A 20436-nucleotide genomic window follows, 5' to 3' on the forward strand; every position below is an offset into this window, starting at 1 on the left:
CTTCTCTAACGATGCTTCCACACTTGCACAAAACTCCTGAAAACTTCCTGAAATTTTCGGGGAGTTAGCTGCATGTGTGAACGCAAACAGACACATTTTGCCATCAAACTTTACCTGGAATTTTTGTCAAGTTTGCCAAGTTTTGAAAAGTAATAAGTAAGCAGGAGGGAATAGTAAGGTTTATATCATGAGAACAGTGCGATCTTGGTGAACGTGATGAAGCATCTCAACTCTTTGTTTTCTGTGAAAATGTAAAATGATACGTATCATTGAGATAAAGGCAAAGAGTTGGACTGTGTTGCTTCATCCGCCGTTATGACCTGACCTAAATCATCCGCTGTAAGGCGGAGTGTGAGCAACCAATCAGGAATATTTCAGAGGCAGTCTGTCCTGAACAGTTTCTAGAACTTTTCCTGAGTGTACATGTGAAAAAGGCTTCAGTGACACCTCCTCACGTGACCCCTTATCTGCTCCTCTTCCTCTCCTGTGTCTCTATGGGGAGGGGCGTGTGTGTGTGCGTGTGTGTGTGCGTGTGTGTGTGTGTGTGTGTGTGTGCGTGTGTGTGTGTGTGTGTGTGTGTGTGTGTGTGTGTGTGTGTGTGTGTGTGTGTGTGCGTGTGTGTGTGCGTGTGTGTGGTAGAATTTCAGAGTTGGTGCTGAAAGCTTAAGACCTCCTGTACCTGTCACAGAGAGACGACCTGCAGCTTAACTCTGCTGCTTTTTAATGAGGGGGGGACGACGACAGCCAGTCAAATTATACCACACCTAATCCAAGACACACACACACACACACACACACACACACACACACAGAGGAGTTATAGCAGGTTATAATAATGATGAAGAGGAGGACGGAGTGAATCAGTCAAAGACTCAGATAAACACTTGACGCTGGTCTTCTTCTTATCGTTGTTGTTCTCTCTCTCTTTTATTTTATTTCTGTTGTTTATTCCTCTTCTTCCTGTCTGCCTCTGAGTCGTTACTCTCCCTCATAAATGACGACAGATAAACTGACTTGGGCGGCTGTGGCTTAGTGGTAGAGTCGGTCGTCTCTCAACCGGAAGGACTGGGGTGCGATCCCCACATGCAGCAAAGGGCTGAGGTCGGAATCGAACCCACGGCTGCTGCGCTGAGGACTATTGCCTCTGTATATGGTGTACCGCATAATCGCTAGGGTATCGGCGCCCCACAGCATTGCATCTGTACCCAGCCGCCAGCCCCTTGACATATATATTTATGTAAATAGACAGGTGCGTCTTTTTTTAAATGCTCGTCATTTTTGGCAACTGTTCGATAGTATTGACCTTTAAAAATCACATTGTGTCGCTGTGAGTTGCTTGGTATTTTAAAGAATTGAAGGAAGAAAACTTTGACGACAATCATTTAAATTTGTAGTGTGATTGGGGCAGAGGTGCTGCCTTCTTGGGGCCCCAGGCCAGTAGTGGCTGACAAACTTTAAACCACAGTATTGCCTCAAAATGAGCAAAAATGGAAGGAAACCTTCATTTGTCTGTCTACTCGTCATTATATTGAAGTTTCTGCTGATAACATGTCTACACTCCTGCACTTTAACTTATGTATCACTGATTGCACAGCTCTGAACAGCTCACTATGTCAATACTGTTCATTTACAACTCTGTTTTTGCACATTTCCATCTACCTCCAGCAAAGAATGTTTTTAATCTTTCATATTTAAGACTAGAAGTAATGCTTAGTTAAATCCTGGATGTATATATTCTCATTCTTAGTTTTTATATTTTTAGTGCTTATTTACTTTGTATTTAATATTATATTGTGTTTATTTGCTAATATTGTGTGTTTGGGATCAATAAAGCAATTCTATTCTAAGGGGGCCCCATCTGATAGCACTGACTCTCTATGCCCGGCTAAGCATTGCATGCATTATTGCTGTGAAAACCAAAATTGTCAATTAAGGAAAATGAAGAGGAGTTATCCTTCTGTGAGTGAAAAAGGAAAAGAGGAAAATAATAATAAGCGCTGGTTGGAGGGGCCCCCAATGAATCTTTGCCTAGGGCCCCAACAGACCCTAGAACCGCCCCTGGATGGAGGTGTGATTAAAGCGATATCTCAGGGTCGGCTGAGGCCGTGGTGGAGGGGCCCCGATGTGATTTGTTATCATGGAGACGCCCCTGCAAAGACACACACACACACACACACAGACACACACACACACACACACACACACACAGACACACACACACACACACACACACACACACACACACACACACACTCATCAAATCCAGGTTTGAAACGGCCGAGTCATTTTTAAAATTGTTTTATTTTTGATTTCATCACACCCAAGGCAGAATCAAAGTTACTAAAACTGAAGACTTTTACAGTTACAGTGACAAAAAACAGCTTCAGAGACCCACAAGTTTAAAACTGCAAAAAAAAAAAAGAAAAGATAAAAAAAAACAACCTTTTTTTCTAGTTTAGTAAAATGCCCAGGCATTCTCCAATATTACAAATACTGGTATACTTTACAGTAAACAAGAGAAATGTCATATATATTCATATATATTTATATATACTAAAACCCCGTCACCAAAAAGAACGAAAGGAAAAAGATTTACACGTCAGAGAAACTTTAGAAGCAAACCTGAAAAAAATACTCGCTTGTTTCAAACACACATACACACACATATTATTTTACCCTTGTACTTGTTTCAATACTGTAAACTTATTAAAGACAGAATGCACTACATCCTTTTTCTGAGTTTCCTGATTTGTGTCTCTTCGGGGACGTTTTGTGTGGCTCTTCGTCCTCTTCGTTTTGGGACTGACTCGGCTCCTTCTGAGGGAGGATTCTCATAAAGTTTATCTATAAATAGGTTTGTGCCTTTATATGTACATATGCATACATATATATATACACACACACACAGACACATTGAGATTGTGCTGGCTGCTCCTAAACCTAAACTCAGCATTAATTGAAACCATTCTGTTGAAATGTCAGAATACGATAGTTTTACATTTTTATTTTTATTTTTTTTAAATCTGATGCGTCATAAAAAGTGTTGCATTTGTCTGAGACAATAAATAGGAAGATCATTATTCAAGGCACACTCATGTCTAATTGAACGGCAGTACAAAACTGTCCCAAATAAATATTCGTAATTATTATTTTTAATTTGTATTTTTATAGTGCCAGCATTGGGAGAGCCTCGCCTAACAACCCTGAGCACTTCAGCGTCAGGAGATCCCAAGATCTACACCCTCTGTGTGTGTGTGTGTGTGTGTGTGTGTGTGTGTGTGTGTGTGTGTGTGTGTGTGTGTGTGTGTGTGTGTGTGTGTGTGTGTGTGTGTGTGTGTGTAAGGGGGGGGTGTTGTATGGATAAATCATAAAGTGCAGGTCTGATGTTTGTTGGAGACATCAGATATAACATTAAATAGAGAAATTTCAGATAAAAGTCGGAGTGATGCCTCTTGTCTTATAATCAATCTCTGCACACTGTGAGCAGAAGCATCTCAGTGTGTGCGGCAGTTTCTCTTCTTCCCTCTTGTTTTTTTTACTTCTTAAACATTTTGCTGAGCTCTTCTTCTTGCTGCTACAATCTTTGTCGAATTTAAAATTGAAATATCTGCACCAGAGTCAGTTCTTAACACTGGATACTATCTGTCACAAGCACGCTCAGGTCGAATATTTAATATCAACAAAGTCATGTGTGACCTGGGATGACTCACGACGTCGGTTAAATAGCCTGCGTCATCATGAGAGACGTCCCGGCAGAATCTTCTCGTCGTGACAGAGAGCTGTAGCGGTCATCCAGAATTCATAGAACCGCAGTTGCATATGTAACTCTCTTCTCAAACTAAATAATTTCCTCGTGGGGTAATCACAGCTGATGGATGTGGTTACTTGGTCAGCAATTTTTTGATTTTATAGAAGATCTTTGTCTGCACAGTAGACCTTTTTAAAGTAGAGCTGAACTGAGCGTCTTTAAAAACAAGAACGCAGTCACTGATCTGAAGTTTGTTTCAGTTTGTTTCAACCTGCTGCACAGCAAACAGAGACTTCCCTCATCCGATGATTTAACTTTAGAATTAATAACGAAACATTAATGTATTTCTCCACCTTTACCTGATTGTATTACCGAGCGCAGAGATGCATCAGGAAAAGGTCATGTTTATTACATTCTAATGATAAAAATCTGAAGACGTGGTTTCATATTTAACCTTCTCTGATTCATGTTTATAAAAGAGTGCATGTCCTTTGATAAACTCCGACACATGAGGAGATGTAAACGCTGGAGGAGAAAGAGGAAATAAAGAAGCTCGACCTGAGATGTCTGTTCTGGCTTCATGCTAATGTGACTTTAAATCCATAAAATGAACAAAATGAGGGGTGTTTGACTTCAGTTCCTCGGGGGGGTCAGAGCCCTGCAGGTGTATTTCTCCAGAGCAGGTAAAAAGCCACACCTGGGGTGTCTTCAGACCAAACAGAATGTTATCAAAGCAGAGCGGTCTGTTTAGCTTCCTGTGTTTTTTATTACAGAAGGGTTGCTGCTGCAGATCAGAGTCAAAGGTTTACAGGTGTGGCCCCTGACTAACTCTGAAGAGCTCCTGCAGGGCTGGGACTGATCCCCCTGGTCCTGATTGTATGGCCTCATGCAGAGTGTGTAAGTGTGTGTGTGTGTTTGGATGTGTAGAGGGTGTGTGTGGTAGCGTTGTTGGGATGCGGTATTTTGTACCAGCAGCAGCTGCCTTATGTGGAACATGTTTGTTTGTTTTTCAGGCTGGTTGTGACGTTCTCAGGAGGAGGTGGGGCTAATGCACCTTGGGATCCTCTTTGTTTCGCATTTACTGTCACATCTGACACTCAGTGCTACATATCCAATTATATTGACATGTTTTAAAAATTCGTTCATGCTACAGTGCCAAAGGATTGTTGTCCGCGTTTCATCATCACACACAAAAAACAAATCTAATTCTATCATTCTCAGTTAACGCCACCGTCAGACTGAAGATTGAACTCAGCTTCTCTTCAACAAGTCACACGTTTAGCTTACTGTACATTTCCTACAAGCAGCGGCCAAAAAAAAAGAAAAGATTCAAGACTTCAAATGGACGTTTGTCTTCTACAAAACTCTCAGGATATCGTGTGGGTTTTTTAAAAAATAGAGTAATGCAAAATCAAAATGAAACAACTTTCTTTTTTAAAAATGCCTTAAAATAAAAATGTACCTGCACATGCCAAAATACAAAATCCAATAAATACAGAAATTATTGCACAGTTAAAGGCTCCACACATGTTCAACTCAACTGACTGATTGTTTAAAAAGAGCTCCAAATGAGGCAGTAAGACAGCTTCACTCGGCGTTCGGATGGTGTTTCCACTTTTTTTGTTCTCAGTTGGCAGTTTTTTTTAAAAACACAAATGAAAAAAGAAATTAACGTTTCAGAAAAAAGAGTATCCAGCTACCCCGTGTTGTTCATTTTTTAGTCAGTGTGTGGAGTCTGAGGTTCTCTCTGCTTGTTCGATTTTGACCTCGTTGGTCATCAAATGTTCTCCGTGCCACTTTTTCATGTGTTTCTCCAGAGTGCTGTACACGCTGAAGGGCATTTGACAAATGTCACAGCGGTACACCTCTTTCCCCATCTGCCCGTGTGTCTTCATGTGGCGCGTGAGCTTTGAGCTCTGGGCGCAGGCGTAGTTGCACAGCTCGCACTTGTAGGGGCGCTCTCCGGTGTGGCTGCGCCGGTGCACCGTCAGGTTGCTACAGTTCTTGAACACCTTGCCACAATACTCACACGTGTCACACCTCCTGCTGTCCTTGGAGCCGGGTCGGCCGGAACCTCCGCTCAGGTGAGGCGTGCTGCCCCCGCTGGCGGTGCCACTTCTGCCCGAGAGGCCGCCATCCAGGAGGTCACCCGGAGGTGTGGAGAACCGTAGGCTGCCGTTCTCGGACGAGTGCTCGGAGGAAGTGGCAAAGGGCGATTGTCTGGAGTCAGTGAAGCCAAGGAAAGGGTCTTTGATGAAGTGGCGCGAGGCGGCGTAGCCCACCAACCACTGGGAGTAGACGTTCTCAGAGGGGATGTGGGGGGCCTGTGGGATGTCCAAGTCCTTCTCAATCTTGATCCTCTTATTGGAGGAGTTGGACAGGCTGGGGCTGGTGATGGGGTTGGGCTTACGGGGGAATAGGCCTGAGAAAGAGTCACCGGACCCACAGTTCCGGCCGTTAATGGTTGTCCTCTCTTCCCGCTGGTGGTCCATCTCCCCAGCCACCAAGTCCTCGTCCCCAGTGTCCCGTGGGATGTCGGAGCACCTCTTGGAGAAGGGCATCCTTTTACGATTGTCAACGATCAGGTTATTGTACTGCTGTATAGAGTTGAGTCCTCCATTGTCCACCATCTTGTCTAAGGAGAAAGAGGATTTGTCATCTGAGGGCAGTTTGGAGCCGTTCTCCCGGTTCCTGTAGAACTCAGACTCCATGCTGAAGTTTGATTCTGGTCTACTCTCGTTCTCCAACTCTTCTTCCTCCTCCTCCTCCTCTTCCTCCTCATTGCCTTCCCCCTGGAAGTCCCCATCACGGTTCTTCATGCCCTCCCCTGTGACATCGCTGGTGCCCGGCTCTGGAGAGCTGGTGGTGGATAGTCCATCGTCTGAGCGTCCCGTCAAAGATCCAGCTTTGTGCATGTGGGTCTTCATGTGTCTCTTCAGCTTGCTGGCCTGAGAGCAGGCGTGGTCACACAGCTGGCACTTGTATGGTTTTTCTCCTGTATGGCTGCGGCGGTGGACCACCAGGTTGCTTTGAAACTTGAAGGTCTTTCCACAGAACTCACAGGACTTGACCTTGTTCTGGTTCTGGGGAGGGGTGGTGCTGTTTGGGGGCATTGGCGGTAGGGGGGGCGTGCTCAGAAAAGGTGATTTTGGCCCAGGTTGGAAGGGGTTGGGGTTTAGTAGTCGATGCATAGGGTTGGCCCTGCTGGGTGACAGGGGGGGCGTGGTGCTGTTGTTGTTCCCTGCCAGCTCTCGGAGCCTCCGAGAGAAGTCCATAGACTGGGACTCCATGGCCATGGGCGTCAGACGCATCACCCGCTCAAAGGCACTGGGGTGCTGGGAGATCAAGCCCATTTCCTCTGCACTCAGGCGTTCCAGTCTGTGGGGATCCAGGTGGTGGCGGGGAGGCGGACTAATGAACGGAGGCGTGTTGGGGAGGCGGTTCTCCACAAAGCCTGGGGGTGGCTCCCGGAGCAGAGGGCCCGTCATCCTCAGGAGGTGGAAGGGGTTGTTGTCTCCCAGGAAGTTGGTGAGGGGGGACTGCGGGATGGAGTCGTTGCCCATGGGGGGAGGCATGGAGATGCGGGGTGTGAGGGCGGCGCTGGAGGGGTTGGACTCCAGGTAGATCCTGATGCCGTGGGTGTTCTGAACGTGCTGCAGCAGGAACCAGGCACTCGGGAACGGCTGCTTGCAGGTGGTGCAGGTGTAGCTGGAAGGCTCATTCCTGCCGCCTGAAACGCAGAGACACAGTCGGAACGTCAGCCAAGAAGATTTACACGACCATGCAAAACATTCAAAACATGACACAGAACGTTCATAAAATCAACGGGTGGTGAATGTCAGGGTGCTGCTTGATGTTGGCCAGATTACTTCCGGGAACATTTTGTTGATCTCACTTAGTGTGGGGTCGGACTAGACACAAAAACAGCGTCTTCGCAGAGTATAAATGTAAACTGTGTAAAACACCTGTGAGTGTGTGTGTGCGTATGTGTGTGTGTAGGTGTGTAGGTGAAGTGCTGCGCTCATCATGTTGTCACACAAGTGCTTCGTACTTCTCACATCCCCGACGAGAGGCTCCTACAGTCACACCTGATTCAGGTTTAAGAGGTGCTTCATCTCTGACATGGTGCTGCTTTGTCACACTGTGACACTGTGTCTGAGTGTGTGTGCATAAAAAGTGGATGTTTTTATAGTACGAGTGTGCATACGTGCAGGAACTGGTCCAGAGAGTGTGTAGTGTTTGCAGAGTCAGAGATGTCAGACTCATACGGGTGAAGATGGAAGGTATTTATGAACACTCATCACGCAGCAGCGGATAAAGGGCTGATATATGACAACAACAACAAAACAACGAGAGAGAGAGAGAGAGAGAGAGAGAGAGAGAGAGAACGATGTATGGGTGTATTCTGAAAAACAGCTGAGAAAACACACACACATGTACAAAGCGGTTATAAGTCATATCTGTGTTAGGAGGACGTGGTGTTAAATAACAGATACGGGTCACTTTTTAATCACCATTATTACACAGTCAATGACCGCAGAACTGTTCAAATATTCAGACTGAATGTAGCTCCTGGGATCAGCTGGAGAGTTTCTTATTCTCAGAATTTAAATAAATGTAGAAGAATCAGAGAGAACAACTGAAACACTAACGCACATTATTTTTTACTGTTGTCGTCTAATTAATGCATTAAGTGCTTTGATGTAAAACACACACGGATACACACACACTAATATAATAATTGCACTCTTGTGGTTATTAAATTAAAGCTCGTTGTCTGACCTCGTGCTCTGATTTCAGAGACTACAGGAAACATATGCTACGGTAATTATGACACTTATTCTGTGTGTGTGTGTGTGTGTGTGTGTATGTGCGTGTGTGTGTGTGTGTGTGTGTGTGTGTGTGTAAGTGCGTGTGTGTGTGTGTGTGTGTGTGTGTGTGTGTGTGTGTGTGTGTGTGTGTGTGTGTGTGTGTATGTGCGTGTGTGTGTGTGTGTGTGTGTGTGTGCTCCCAGAAACACGAACACACCCACACCCCACACACACACACACACACACACACACAAATACATGTCTGCTGCACACCTTTAAAGCTCTATTTTTTCAAGATTATTTCACTAAATTTAGAAATTCTCTTTGCTTTTGTTGCTGCATATTATTGTCCAATTATCTGCATATTTAAACATTATTATTCAAAATAAAGACATGCAGAAGGCTAAAAAACAATACAGAAAATGTAGAAACGATTACATCAACAAATAGTAAATCTATGAAACACACATGCAGATTATTTTAGATTTTAAATGTTTTGAATTCCCCTCTATTGATGTTGGTGTGAATACAAATTAAAGCAAGATAATTCATCAATTGTTAATAAAATTATCATAACAATAATATATAATAATAATAATGTGTATATGGTTTGGACAAATAAAAAGCATGTATAAATATTAAATATTAATATTCATTTATTCTCTGAGACACTGAACGTCTTCGTGTGTGTGTGTGTGAAGGAGGAACAGCTGTTCACCTCCACACTCCTGTAAAGCCTTTTCACTTAATTATGGTGGACACACACACAATCAGACGCACAATCACACACACACACACACACACACATAACACCCACACACACACACACACACACACACAAACGAACACTCCACATGCCTCAGCTTTTGTTATTTCGTTTCTCTCACAGACAAACACAAAAAAAAGCTGTTTTACTGCTAAATCGCCCCCTCCTCACCCCTCATCCTCACTCCTCACCCCGCCTCGCCCCCTCCTCACACCTCATCCTCACCCCACCTCGCCTCGTCCCCTCCTCACCCATCTCTCTCTCTCTCTCTTTGCTTGTCCGACTCGGTCATCTATGTGTAAAAAAACAAAGAGGGAGAGGGAGAGAGAGAGAGTCCCCATCGTCTGTCTTTCAGCTGAACTTGACAGAAGTTATGGGGAAGATGTTTATTATTTATGCTCGACAATTAACAACCATGTTTGTGTGTGTGCACGCGTGTGTGTGTAAGGATCAGGTCAAGCTTCATTTTGAGGAGGGGGTGTTTTATATTTGTATGTTTGTGTGTGTGTTTCCGCAGTGTAAGGAGTGAGCTTTATAAAAGGGGGGGTGGGGTGGGGGGTAGCCTGAGTTTATTTGTGTTTGTGTGTGTGCGTGTTTGTACGTGTGAGTGCGTGTGTGTATGTGTGTGCGGTGTCCCGGGGGAGGACGGTCCAGCGCAGATGGCAAATAAAGCATGCAGCCCGAGGCGAGAGCACATTATGCTAATTCTAATGTCAGCTGTACTTTAATATACGACTCTATTTAATCAGCCCATTATTTCCTATTTCCATATGAAGAGAGAGAGAGAGTGTGTTAGAGAGTGAGAGAGAGAGAGCGAGAGAGTGTGTGTGCGTGTGTGTGTGAGCGAGCGAGAGGGAGAAACGAACCCTCTCCTCCTCGTCTGCGGACGTTCCTCTCACACACACACTGTTTGAATTATGACCTACTGTATGTGTTTACTCTAAATGTGTGTGTGTGTGTGTGTGCAGTTGATATCTTTAAAGACAATATCTCTTCACCTCCTGTTCCTCACATCATACACTCCGTGTTTCGCTTACAGAAACAGAATATTTCTTTCATGCTGACTGTAATAAAAATGAAAAATGTTAAAGTCAATGTAAACCGACCTGACTGACCCGCACACATTCACACCTGTAGACAGTTTGTTTGAATGTTTTCACACATGCAGAAATCTCCTAAATCCCTCCTGAAGTTTTCAGGGTGCGCTGCGAGATGTGTGAACGCAAACAGCCGAATCTCTCAGGACATAATCAGGAGAATCGAGCGAGTCAGAGACGAGGCGGTGACGTTTGTTCCTTGAGATCGATGAACGACCACAGACTGTCCGCACCCACAGGTGTCTTTATTCAGCGGACATTCAGACTCATCGCAGCTGATGAAACGGAAATCATTCACACGTACGGTCGCTCTGAATCATTGAAATGTTTCTGTGTGTCAGGCCGTGAAGCTTTCATTGAAGTCATTACACAGAAACTCAACTTTTTAATGCAAATAAACAGTTTTTTGCAGACGATGATCGAGACAAAAAGGCAGAAAGGAAATAAAGAATAAGAAGAGATGCTAACCAATCAGCCATCCAACTCCGGCATGTTTGCGAGCGCAGCGAACATCATAGTAATAATTCTGGATTTTAATATTAAATTAAATCGTAGTATAAATGTTTGTTAAATACCATGTAAGTGTTTCCTCTGATGCTACAGTTGAAGGTTTGTTACTGATGATTACACTGGACGCCCAGCCTCCACCAGCGGACTCTGTCGTCCCCTCAACCTCCGCCGTCCTCATTTGACCGCACATAAGTCAAGTTTTTATACTACAAATAAATTAAAGGAGGCTTCCTCTTTTCTAGAGCCAAATTTAAATTATAACACATGAAATACATGCCTGAGGTAATTTTTCAGAAAAAAACATAAAAACAAAAATGTCAGAATACTGTAAAAGACTCCAGAGATTTTGTCGGGAAATCTTGCTCGCTGTGTTTGCTCAGAGAGGTCTGCAGTTTGACCTCTTACACGCCCGCTTCATGAGGGAGCTGGAGGTGGGAACTCTTCCTGGGACGTTAATTTGTCCTCGATTTAAATTTTAATCATTTATTTAAGACAGCCGACGAATACACAGAAGCTGACTCACATCGGTGTGATCTTCAAACTATGAAAAATGAAAAATCAACCTCAGTGTGTTCATTCATTCTGCTCTGTCTCGGTGCAAGGCGCTCTGGCCCTCTGCCTGTGTTTTGTTTGGCTCACACACTCACTCACACACACACACACGCACACACACACACACACACACACACACACTCACACACACACACACACACACACACACACACACACACACACACACACACACACACACACACACACACACACACAGAATGACACACACTCAAACACACACACAGAATGACACACACTCTGGCAGCAGCCTGTTTGGACGAGTGTGTGAGGAGGATGTGCTGCCTGCTGAGGATAATAAAGATGAGTTCAGGTTTTTACAATTCTTATAAAGGGGAGATAATCTGACTCTCTCTCTCTCTCTCTCTCTCTCTCTCTCTCTCTCTCTCTCTTTCTCTCTCTCTCTAACCGACTAACACTAACCGAGACAAAGACATAACCAAGACCAGAGTGCTCCAAGACCCAGACAAGACCAAGACATTTAGGAAAGGAGACCAAATCGAGACCAAGACCAAGGCAGGGCGAGACCGAGACAAGACCACGACCATGAATATCACTGAAAAATCATCTCTCTCTGTTGCTCACACACACTCCTCCTGCCTCACACACACCTCTCTCATGGATTTTAAATGTCTGACAGACCACCACTAAGACTTTTTAGTTTTTATCATCAAAGATCTATTTTAAACCCAACGTCGACGTCTCAAAATCATCAACAGTCGACTGCAAACATTTACTGTCATAGTCTTTGTTCAAACATACACACACCAGGTGTTTGTGTGTGTGTGTGTGTGTGTGTGTGTGTGTGTGTGTGTGTGTGTGTGTGTGTGTGTGTCCAGAATTAGAGGGACCACTAGAAGGGAGCAATTGTGTGTTTGGTGAGGACAAGGGCTCTTTACTGCCCCCTACCTCAAAAACACACACACACACAGACACAGACACACACACACACACACACACACACACACACACACACACACACAAACACACACACATGTAGACAGTCACATCTACACGCAGTAGCACACACACATGCACACTCTGCAGGTGCAGCGGTGCAGAGCAGTGTGTGGGATTAGCTGGTATGCTCTGGCACTCTCTCCTGGTAATCCCTCTAATTTGTTAACAGGGACACACACACACACACACACACACACACACACACACACACACACACACACAACAACTACATGTATTCTCCTCGTCTGTACCTCTCATATCGTCTCTCTTTGTTTTCTTAGTCATGAATAGATTTAAATGAAACTCTATTTTGTCTTTATTTTTACTATTAACTTGATGAATTGGTTGGGCACAAGTCAAAAAAAGAAATAAATAAAAAAAAGAAAGAACAAACTTGTGAGTCAGCGCATTAACGAGAGGGGCTCTCAGCGCTCTGCCGGTGTTACAGTTTAATATGTGACCCTGTTAACTGGTGACTTTTGGTCCAAAATGTCTTCAAGAACGTTTCAAGAGGCGTTCGTGAGCGGTTACCATGGTTACTCTTGAAGCCGTTACACATGTTAGCATTGTCGAGAACACGGCCTGCTTGTTTTGTTCACCATCAGAGTGTGATTGTTGTGTTCACATATGTCCAAAAGACCCGGGTGAAGTTGGGGAAACGAACGCCCCCCGTTTTGTTTCGGAACACCTTCTCCAAACGATCCAGGTGTGACGGCGACCTCAGATACACGAACGTGATTCTTTCAGGTGATTACCGTAACTACAGGAAAAGTAAAGAAGTGAACTTTCAGCTCATCCTGATCACAGAAATCAAACCGTGTGTCCGGTGACAGATTGTGTTTGGGCTTTCATGATATCAGATTGTTAAACTTTAAAATGATTCTACAATAAATCACACAATAATGATACCGGTTTCAGTACCACGGCAACAAAAATAGACGTCATAGGCAGCCAGTATGAGATCATTTCTTGGTTTTAGTTTTCAAAAATTGCAGACACTGTGGAAATTGTGCAAATATTTATGTTGCCAACATGTCTGTGCAATTGAGACAGTGTGCAGGAGCTGTTGGTTCAACCGAGCCTGAGTTTGAGGGTTTGAATCCAGAAGCTTCTGTTACAGCTAAAGCCGGTCTGACAGTCCGAGCAGAGCTGCAGAGAAAAGTGAGAGATTTTCATTTCCGTGCTCAGTAAAAAATAATCTAATGAAAGCAGCCGCTGTGTGGTCCTCCAGTCAGAGCTAATAAAACAGATTTAAAAGATTCTTAAAAAGTAGTTCAAACTCTGATTTAAACCGCTTCATTTAAAACTACAGACGACTTGAAGAACACCAGAGTCTGCTTTCTGCCTCTTATTAAAACGAGACACACACACACACACACAGGAACACACACAACACTGATGCTGTGAATAAATATACAACATGGAAATACACACACACACACACACACACACACACACACACACACACACACACACACAGCTGATTTATATGTTACTGCGCTGTGATCCCAATAAACAGTACCTGCATGTGCAAGGTGATTGTGTGTATGTGTGTGCATAATTAAGCATGGGAAAAAATGTCAGGTAACTTTTTCAAATCTCAACATGTGGCCAAGAGGGGAACACACACACACACACACACACACACACACACACACACACAACTCTACAGGCTGAATATTTTAAACAACTTTATACAACCTGTTTTAAGGCTTACAGGGATGTAGAATTAGGTGGTCTCTTTGACTGACATGTGGGAGCAGCTAGGTGTCACCTTAGCGAGTTCAGTCGCTGACCTTTAACCTCTGGGCCGTGTTTGTGCTGTTGGTAAACGATTTATCCCTCGAGTATTTGCCAGATTAACTTGACACTGTCTACAAACATTTTGTCTCAGTTTTCTAGATCATACTTTCGAAACTGCGCTGCTCCTCCGAGATGCTATCCATTCCCTGAGCTTGTTTACATCCAGGTAGTAGAGCAGGGAGAGCAGAGCCGTTAAACAGAGCTATAGCTACAGCTTGAGCTGGTGGGCAGGTGGCTGTGTTGCAGTTTCAGCACAATATTTGACTGACATCGAGTGTCAACATATACAAATGTTAGTCATTTCTTGAACCGACTGGTCATCCTGGTGGAGGGTGATAACCTCTCCAGCTCCACCCTCTCCTCCAAATACTTCCTGCTTCAAGATGGCCGCTTACCGAACGCTGAACTTTAACCTTTAGAGAGTCAGTAGACGGTGAAACAGGTGACATCACCACGGCTGTGTGACACCTTAACACAGTCTCTGTTTTTAACAAACCATTGTGATTATGTGTCATGTATCTATAAACACTACAGCTCCAATAACCAGCAGACAAGCAGCAGTTCAATCCACAACATGACAAACAGTGAGTGTGAAGTGTTTATCTCCTCCGCAGACTGAAATCATGTGTGTGTAATTTGGCATAATAATCACACACATTAATAACACACACTGGGCTCTGTGTGTGTGTGTGTGTGTGTGTTATTAATTGTACAGATGTGACTCTGTAATAGCGGAGGTTTAATTGAGCTGTTTAACCTGTAATTCAGAGATATTTATGAGGAGACTGAGCCATTAACTGCCCCACATCAAACGCACATTACACACACATTATTCTGATGCACACGTGACACACACTGAGAGGGAGATACACAACGCTAACTGCCTGTTGACCTGAGCTCCTCTTCAGCTACCCACCACACCCCCAACCCGCTCTCTCTCTCTCTCTCTCTCTCTCTCTCTCTCTCTGAAAGCTGCTGCCATAGACCTTTCAAAGCACGCACCTTGTTTGGTACTTTACCCTTCTTTTCCATCCACACACACACTTCCACCACTGACTCTACTGACGTCAACATGTCACCTCTTTTTCAATTTAATTTATGTTTTTGTAAATAAACCTGTTTGATTAGAAGTCATCTTGGTGCCTTGCTTGACATGCGGTCATGACATGCTTTAAACAATTGTACACCACCATCACACACACACACACACACAAACACACACACACACACACACACACACACACACACACACACACACACAGATGTGCATGTGTGCAGTACGTTCAGATGCACAGATTGGCTCTCAGAGAGACTCAAACTCTCCTCCTGTACTTTTAACCTTTAACACGAATTTAAATGTTCTCGTCTTTATAAAAGTGTAGAACAGAAAGCAGACCGGAGGAGGAGGACGAGGTGATGGAGGAGTGCAGTGGTCTGAGTGTTATGGTCACGCTCAGTTTGTTTATACAGAAATGGCAACAGTAAGTGTGTGTGTGTGTGTGTGTGTGTGTGTGTGTGTGTGTGTGTGTGAGTGTGAGGGTTGTAGAGGAGAGCAAATCCAGACCAAACGGAGGTTAGAGGAGGGCACAGGGGCGTCTGTGCTGGAACACCTTATAAGGCTGAGAGGCAGCAGACAGGGACACTGTGGACGGGGTGTGTGTGTGTGTGTGTGTGTGGGGGGGGGGGGGGTGAAGTTACTGTAAGTATAGTCATGTATAACAATTGGCTCAAACACCTCCTACCATCACAGAGCTGTATACCATCTGAGGAGGAACTAACAGAAGAAGTAAACTCCACTCGTGTAGGAACAGGTGATTTCTTTTTCACCGTTCAGGTAAACTGTGCACAACTGTTTATCACATCACACCTCTGCTCTTCATCTTGTCACTGTTAGACCTTCTGCCTGTTGACCTATTACGTCACATAACACAGCTGATAGAAAAATGCTTGTCCCCCCCCCCGACCAATCACAACTCAGCACAGGAACGACATGTTTTTAAATCCTGCATGTTTGTTCTAAAAGTACCACAGCGTACCTGAGCATCCTAAAAACATGACATACAACTGAGGAGCTATGTGCTGGTGAAGCAGCCTGACAGACAGGACTGAGGGGAAACAGGACTGAGAGGAAACACCGCACACGCACACACACACACACACACACCAACCTGCAGCCCCCTACAGGTGATTTTTGTCTGTGAAAACACACTTGACTGTGTGTCTGCTCTGCACACAGAGGATGTGGTGAGTGAAGAAACTGTAAACTTTGATGTTTCTGTAAAGCAGCACATGAAGCTCACTACAGATTTTATTTTAAACCTCCGCCCCTCCCCGAGAGAGAGGATGTGTCTGTTTCTCATCAGAGGGTCTGAGCTGCAGCCCTCCCCATCACACACACACACACACACACACACACACACACACTCAGCAAGTCAACCCCAAGACGGGCAATTTCAGCCTCCCTAATATGTAAAGCCTGTTCCCACATGTCTCCGCTATGTTAGCCTCAATTACAGAATCCTCAGATTTTTATACTTTGGAGAGTCGTACACAGTCAGTGGCTGTGATGTTTCTAATCAATCAATAGATTTTTCTGTAGCTGCTGCTTTGTTTGGATTTTCCTCTCAGTGAATAATTCAGAGAGTCAGCGGACTGAGGCCAAGCTTTGATTCAAACCAAACAGATCTGACCCCCTCCTCTGAGCCCTCTTCTTCACTTTAAAGTCTGAGGAAGGAGGAGGAGGAGGAGGAGGAGGAGGAGAGACTGGAAATGTGTGAGGGTGAGAGATGGAAGATGGAGAGAGCTGCTCTGCCCTCACACCAAATAAACACATGAAGAAAAACAGAAACATCTGCTGGATGTTGAAGAGGGACAGAGTAACAGATAACTTAATAGTTTGGGGGGGGGGGGTCTTCAGGTTGTGCTTTAGGATGCTGCAGGTTCACAATGAGCAGGAGAAACTGCTGCTTTGAGCTCAGACTCTGATTTCGATGCTGTAGGAGAAAGAGGAGGATAAGACGTGACGTAAATAAACAACGCGGAAATAGCCTGCCGAAGCAACAGGGTCCGCTACACGACGTTATAATGAGAATATTGGCCTTTACATCAATGCTATGTGTAATCCAATGGAATGACAACATCCACAAAAGAGAGGAGAACAACATACTGATGAGCAGAAAACATGCAGACACTTTCACTGTATATAAACGTCATTCTCGTTCCATTGGCTCGAGTTGAACTCTCCGGAGTATATTCGGCCGCGTTCAGACATCAGCTCACTCAGACTTTCTGCGGATAAAATACTAGGGGTCTGGCAGGAGAAACTCCGGGTAAAGTCTGCGCGAAAAATGTGGATGTTTGCGTTCACATATAGCCTAAAGTCCCTCCAGTTTTTCAGGAGATTTCCCTATGTGTGAAAAGGGTTTGTGTGAGGTTTAAGATGGGGATCAGCGTAATAGCTCAACTTTAAGATGAACTACAGTTATAGTGTTATAGGCATTTTATTTGAATAATTGTCTACAAAGTATACGAGCACTGGAGGGGAATCGGTCTATTGCCGGAAATATGGATGGTGGCAAGATTCGGTCCACTTGAGGTGTAAACATGAAAGCGTTAACCGTCCCCAGACCGATTATCTCGATGTGTTCGTCCGGCTTCGAGGAAATTGACTCATATTAAGTGTTTACATGTTTTTGAAAAGTTAAGTTTGAGTCGATTAAAACAATAAATGAAATCATAAATCGACCCTTTTTCACATCATGTAACCGTTCTGTGTGTTGTCTGGACATGGTGATGTCACACCTGTTTCCATGACAAACAGGAAGCAGTAAACAGCTGTTCCTTCATGCTCCGACAGTACAAATGTCTCTCCTCATGTTCAAGTTAACGTGTGAGAGTAAAGCCTCCGAAACAAGAGGATCAACATGTATCTGTCAGGCTGTGCTGCCCTAACACACACACACACACACACACACACACACACTGCTTGAAACACTCCAGCTAGGTGTGTATCCTCAGCGTCCCACCTTTACATGGACACACAAAGCCCGAGTCGTTGTAATTGAGGTTTAAATCCTTTTTAACATCCCTCAGTCTGCACACATAGGACCCTAATCCAGCACCCCCCCCCCACACACACACACACACACACACACACACACACACACACACACACACACACACACACACACACACACACACACACAGTCTAACCAAGTGAGAAATTAGCTTTTGTTGTTAAGTGGTGATTTGGCCGGCGCTGCAGCTCCTCGTGGAGGAGAGGGGCGACCATGAGAGTTAATCCCCCAGAGTATGTGAGGACGGACGAGCTGTTCAGGAGAGGGACGGAGGAGTCGAGAGTGTTTCTAGTGCAGATGTGTTTCTCTGTTTATGCCAAAGGATGACTCGCTGCATGTTTGTTTGGGTTACCTGTGACTGAGCTCATGTGTGACTTTTACAGATCATAATCCTGAATGTAGAGTCCTGGACGAACATCTCCCCCTGACTGAGACTCTGAGAGAGAGAGAGAGAGAGAGAGAGAGAGCGCTGGTGTGTTTTATGACCGGGTGAGGGTCAGGTTTACGTCCAGCTGTGCTGAGATCAACACCAAGATTGTCAAAAGAAAGGGGGATAGTTTTTGTTATATTCTAACACTCAATCAAACCCGCAATAATCCAACTTCTGGATTCAACTTCTTATTTTCTCCTGAAACATGGAAAAACTACATTAACTAGAAATATGTCACTAAAGGCGTTTTTACACATACACTCCTGAAGACTTCTACATAATTTAAGGAAGTCAGCCCCTAAAGTCCTCTTGAATTGGTTGTTCACACATGCACCTTAGAGATGGAGACTATCTATGTCAGACTGAAGGGGGGGGGGGTCTCAGGAGGCAGGACTTTATGTTATGTCTGTCCAGCTGAGTAACACCTTTTCTCTCCTCTCTCGCTCATCTTTCTCTGCATTTACACAAACAAACACACAGTCTGGCACAAATACACACACTCACAGCTGTGTGCCAAAACCACAGGCCAACGTCTAAAAACATCACCATGAGTAAAGTCTGAGCTGTGGAGGAGCTCGAATTGTGTGTGTGTGTGTGTGTGTGTGTGTGTGTGTGTGTGTGTGTGTGTGTGTGTGTGTGTGTGTGTGTGTGTGTGTGTGTGCGTGTTTGTCAGCAGGAGGTCTGTTAAACCTGATGGTCTCTGTGGGGAGTTCAAAAGAGCCGCTCCTTCAGGGAGAAGATTTAAATAAATGAGCGTTTTTTAACATCAACCTTCACTCACGTAGACGCCGTTTTCATCAAAGAAAATATCTTCTTTTTTTTTTTTTAAAGCGTTAAATTCAAACTGCAGAGCAGACGTCAGGGCTCAGCTGCTGTTACACAGAGTAATGCTCAAAGTGTGGTCCGGGGACCCTGAGAAGGTCAAACATAGTGCGGGTCATGGGTCCAAAAACATCTGACACTAAACCAAAATCAATTAGAACCAGAACCTGTTTCATTTAATGCTTGATTTAATCCATCCAGTCAAATGGAGCCAACAGCGCTGAGGAGCTGTGAGGTTCTTCTAGAGGACCGATGTGGATCATATGGTCCGAGAAACACATGTGGACAAGATGGACACTTGTCATTAGAACCAAACACTGATGGCCTCATTCACAAAAGGATTGCGCAACTTTTGCGGCTCATCCTGTGCAACTGAGTCCAAACAAGAGCAAAGTGCACGGAGCAGGACAGCTGTTTGGACACGTTTGCATCTCATTTGCGCTATAAATATATACAGATTTATCCATCCTGATCACAGTGATGAGGAGCTGTGAGGGTCTCCCGGAGGTACAACGTCGGTGTAAAAAATTCAGCTACTAAAACCAGAACCAAACCTCATTCATAAAAGTCTGAATTTTATCCTTCCTGATCAAACAGCTCAGTGTGAGGAGCTGAGCGAAAAATAAGTGTTTGAAATGAAGAACTGAGAATAAACAATAGATCCACACATGGCTGCCAGCCAGAGAGAGTGTGCGTGTTTGTGTGTGTGTGTTTTCCTGAAAATACACACACACAAACACACTTTTACTCTCCACAATTATATCAGATTTCTAAAGTATCAGGCAGGTAAAGAAAGAGAGACGCTGCCTGAAAACAAGCCACCGCAATCTGCCTTCACCCTGT

General features: G+C 44.4%; 1 protein-coding gene across 1 annotated transcript in view; it reads right to left on the minus strand.

Annotated features, from left to right (window-relative positions):
- Positions 1 to 2282: 2282 nt before the first annotated feature.
- bcl11ba (BCL11 transcription factor B a) overlaps positions 2283 to 20436 on the minus strand; it is a 29307-nt gene continuing 11153 nt past the window's right edge. The window contains exon 3 of the mRNA XM_061063865.1: positions 2283 to 7478. Coding sequence (XP_060919848.1) covers positions 5470 to 7478 — 2009 coding nt within the window. The 3' untranslated portion in view covers positions 2283 to 5469. The remainder of the gene's footprint in view (positions 7479 to 20436) is intronic.

This window comes from Labrus mixtus, chromosome 18 (genome assembly GCF_963584025.1).
Source record: "Labrus mixtus chromosome 18, fLabMix1.1, whole genome shotgun sequence".
In the NCBI taxonomy this organism is placed as follows: Eukaryota; Metazoa; Chordata; class Actinopteri; order Labriformes; family Labridae; genus Labrus; species Labrus mixtus.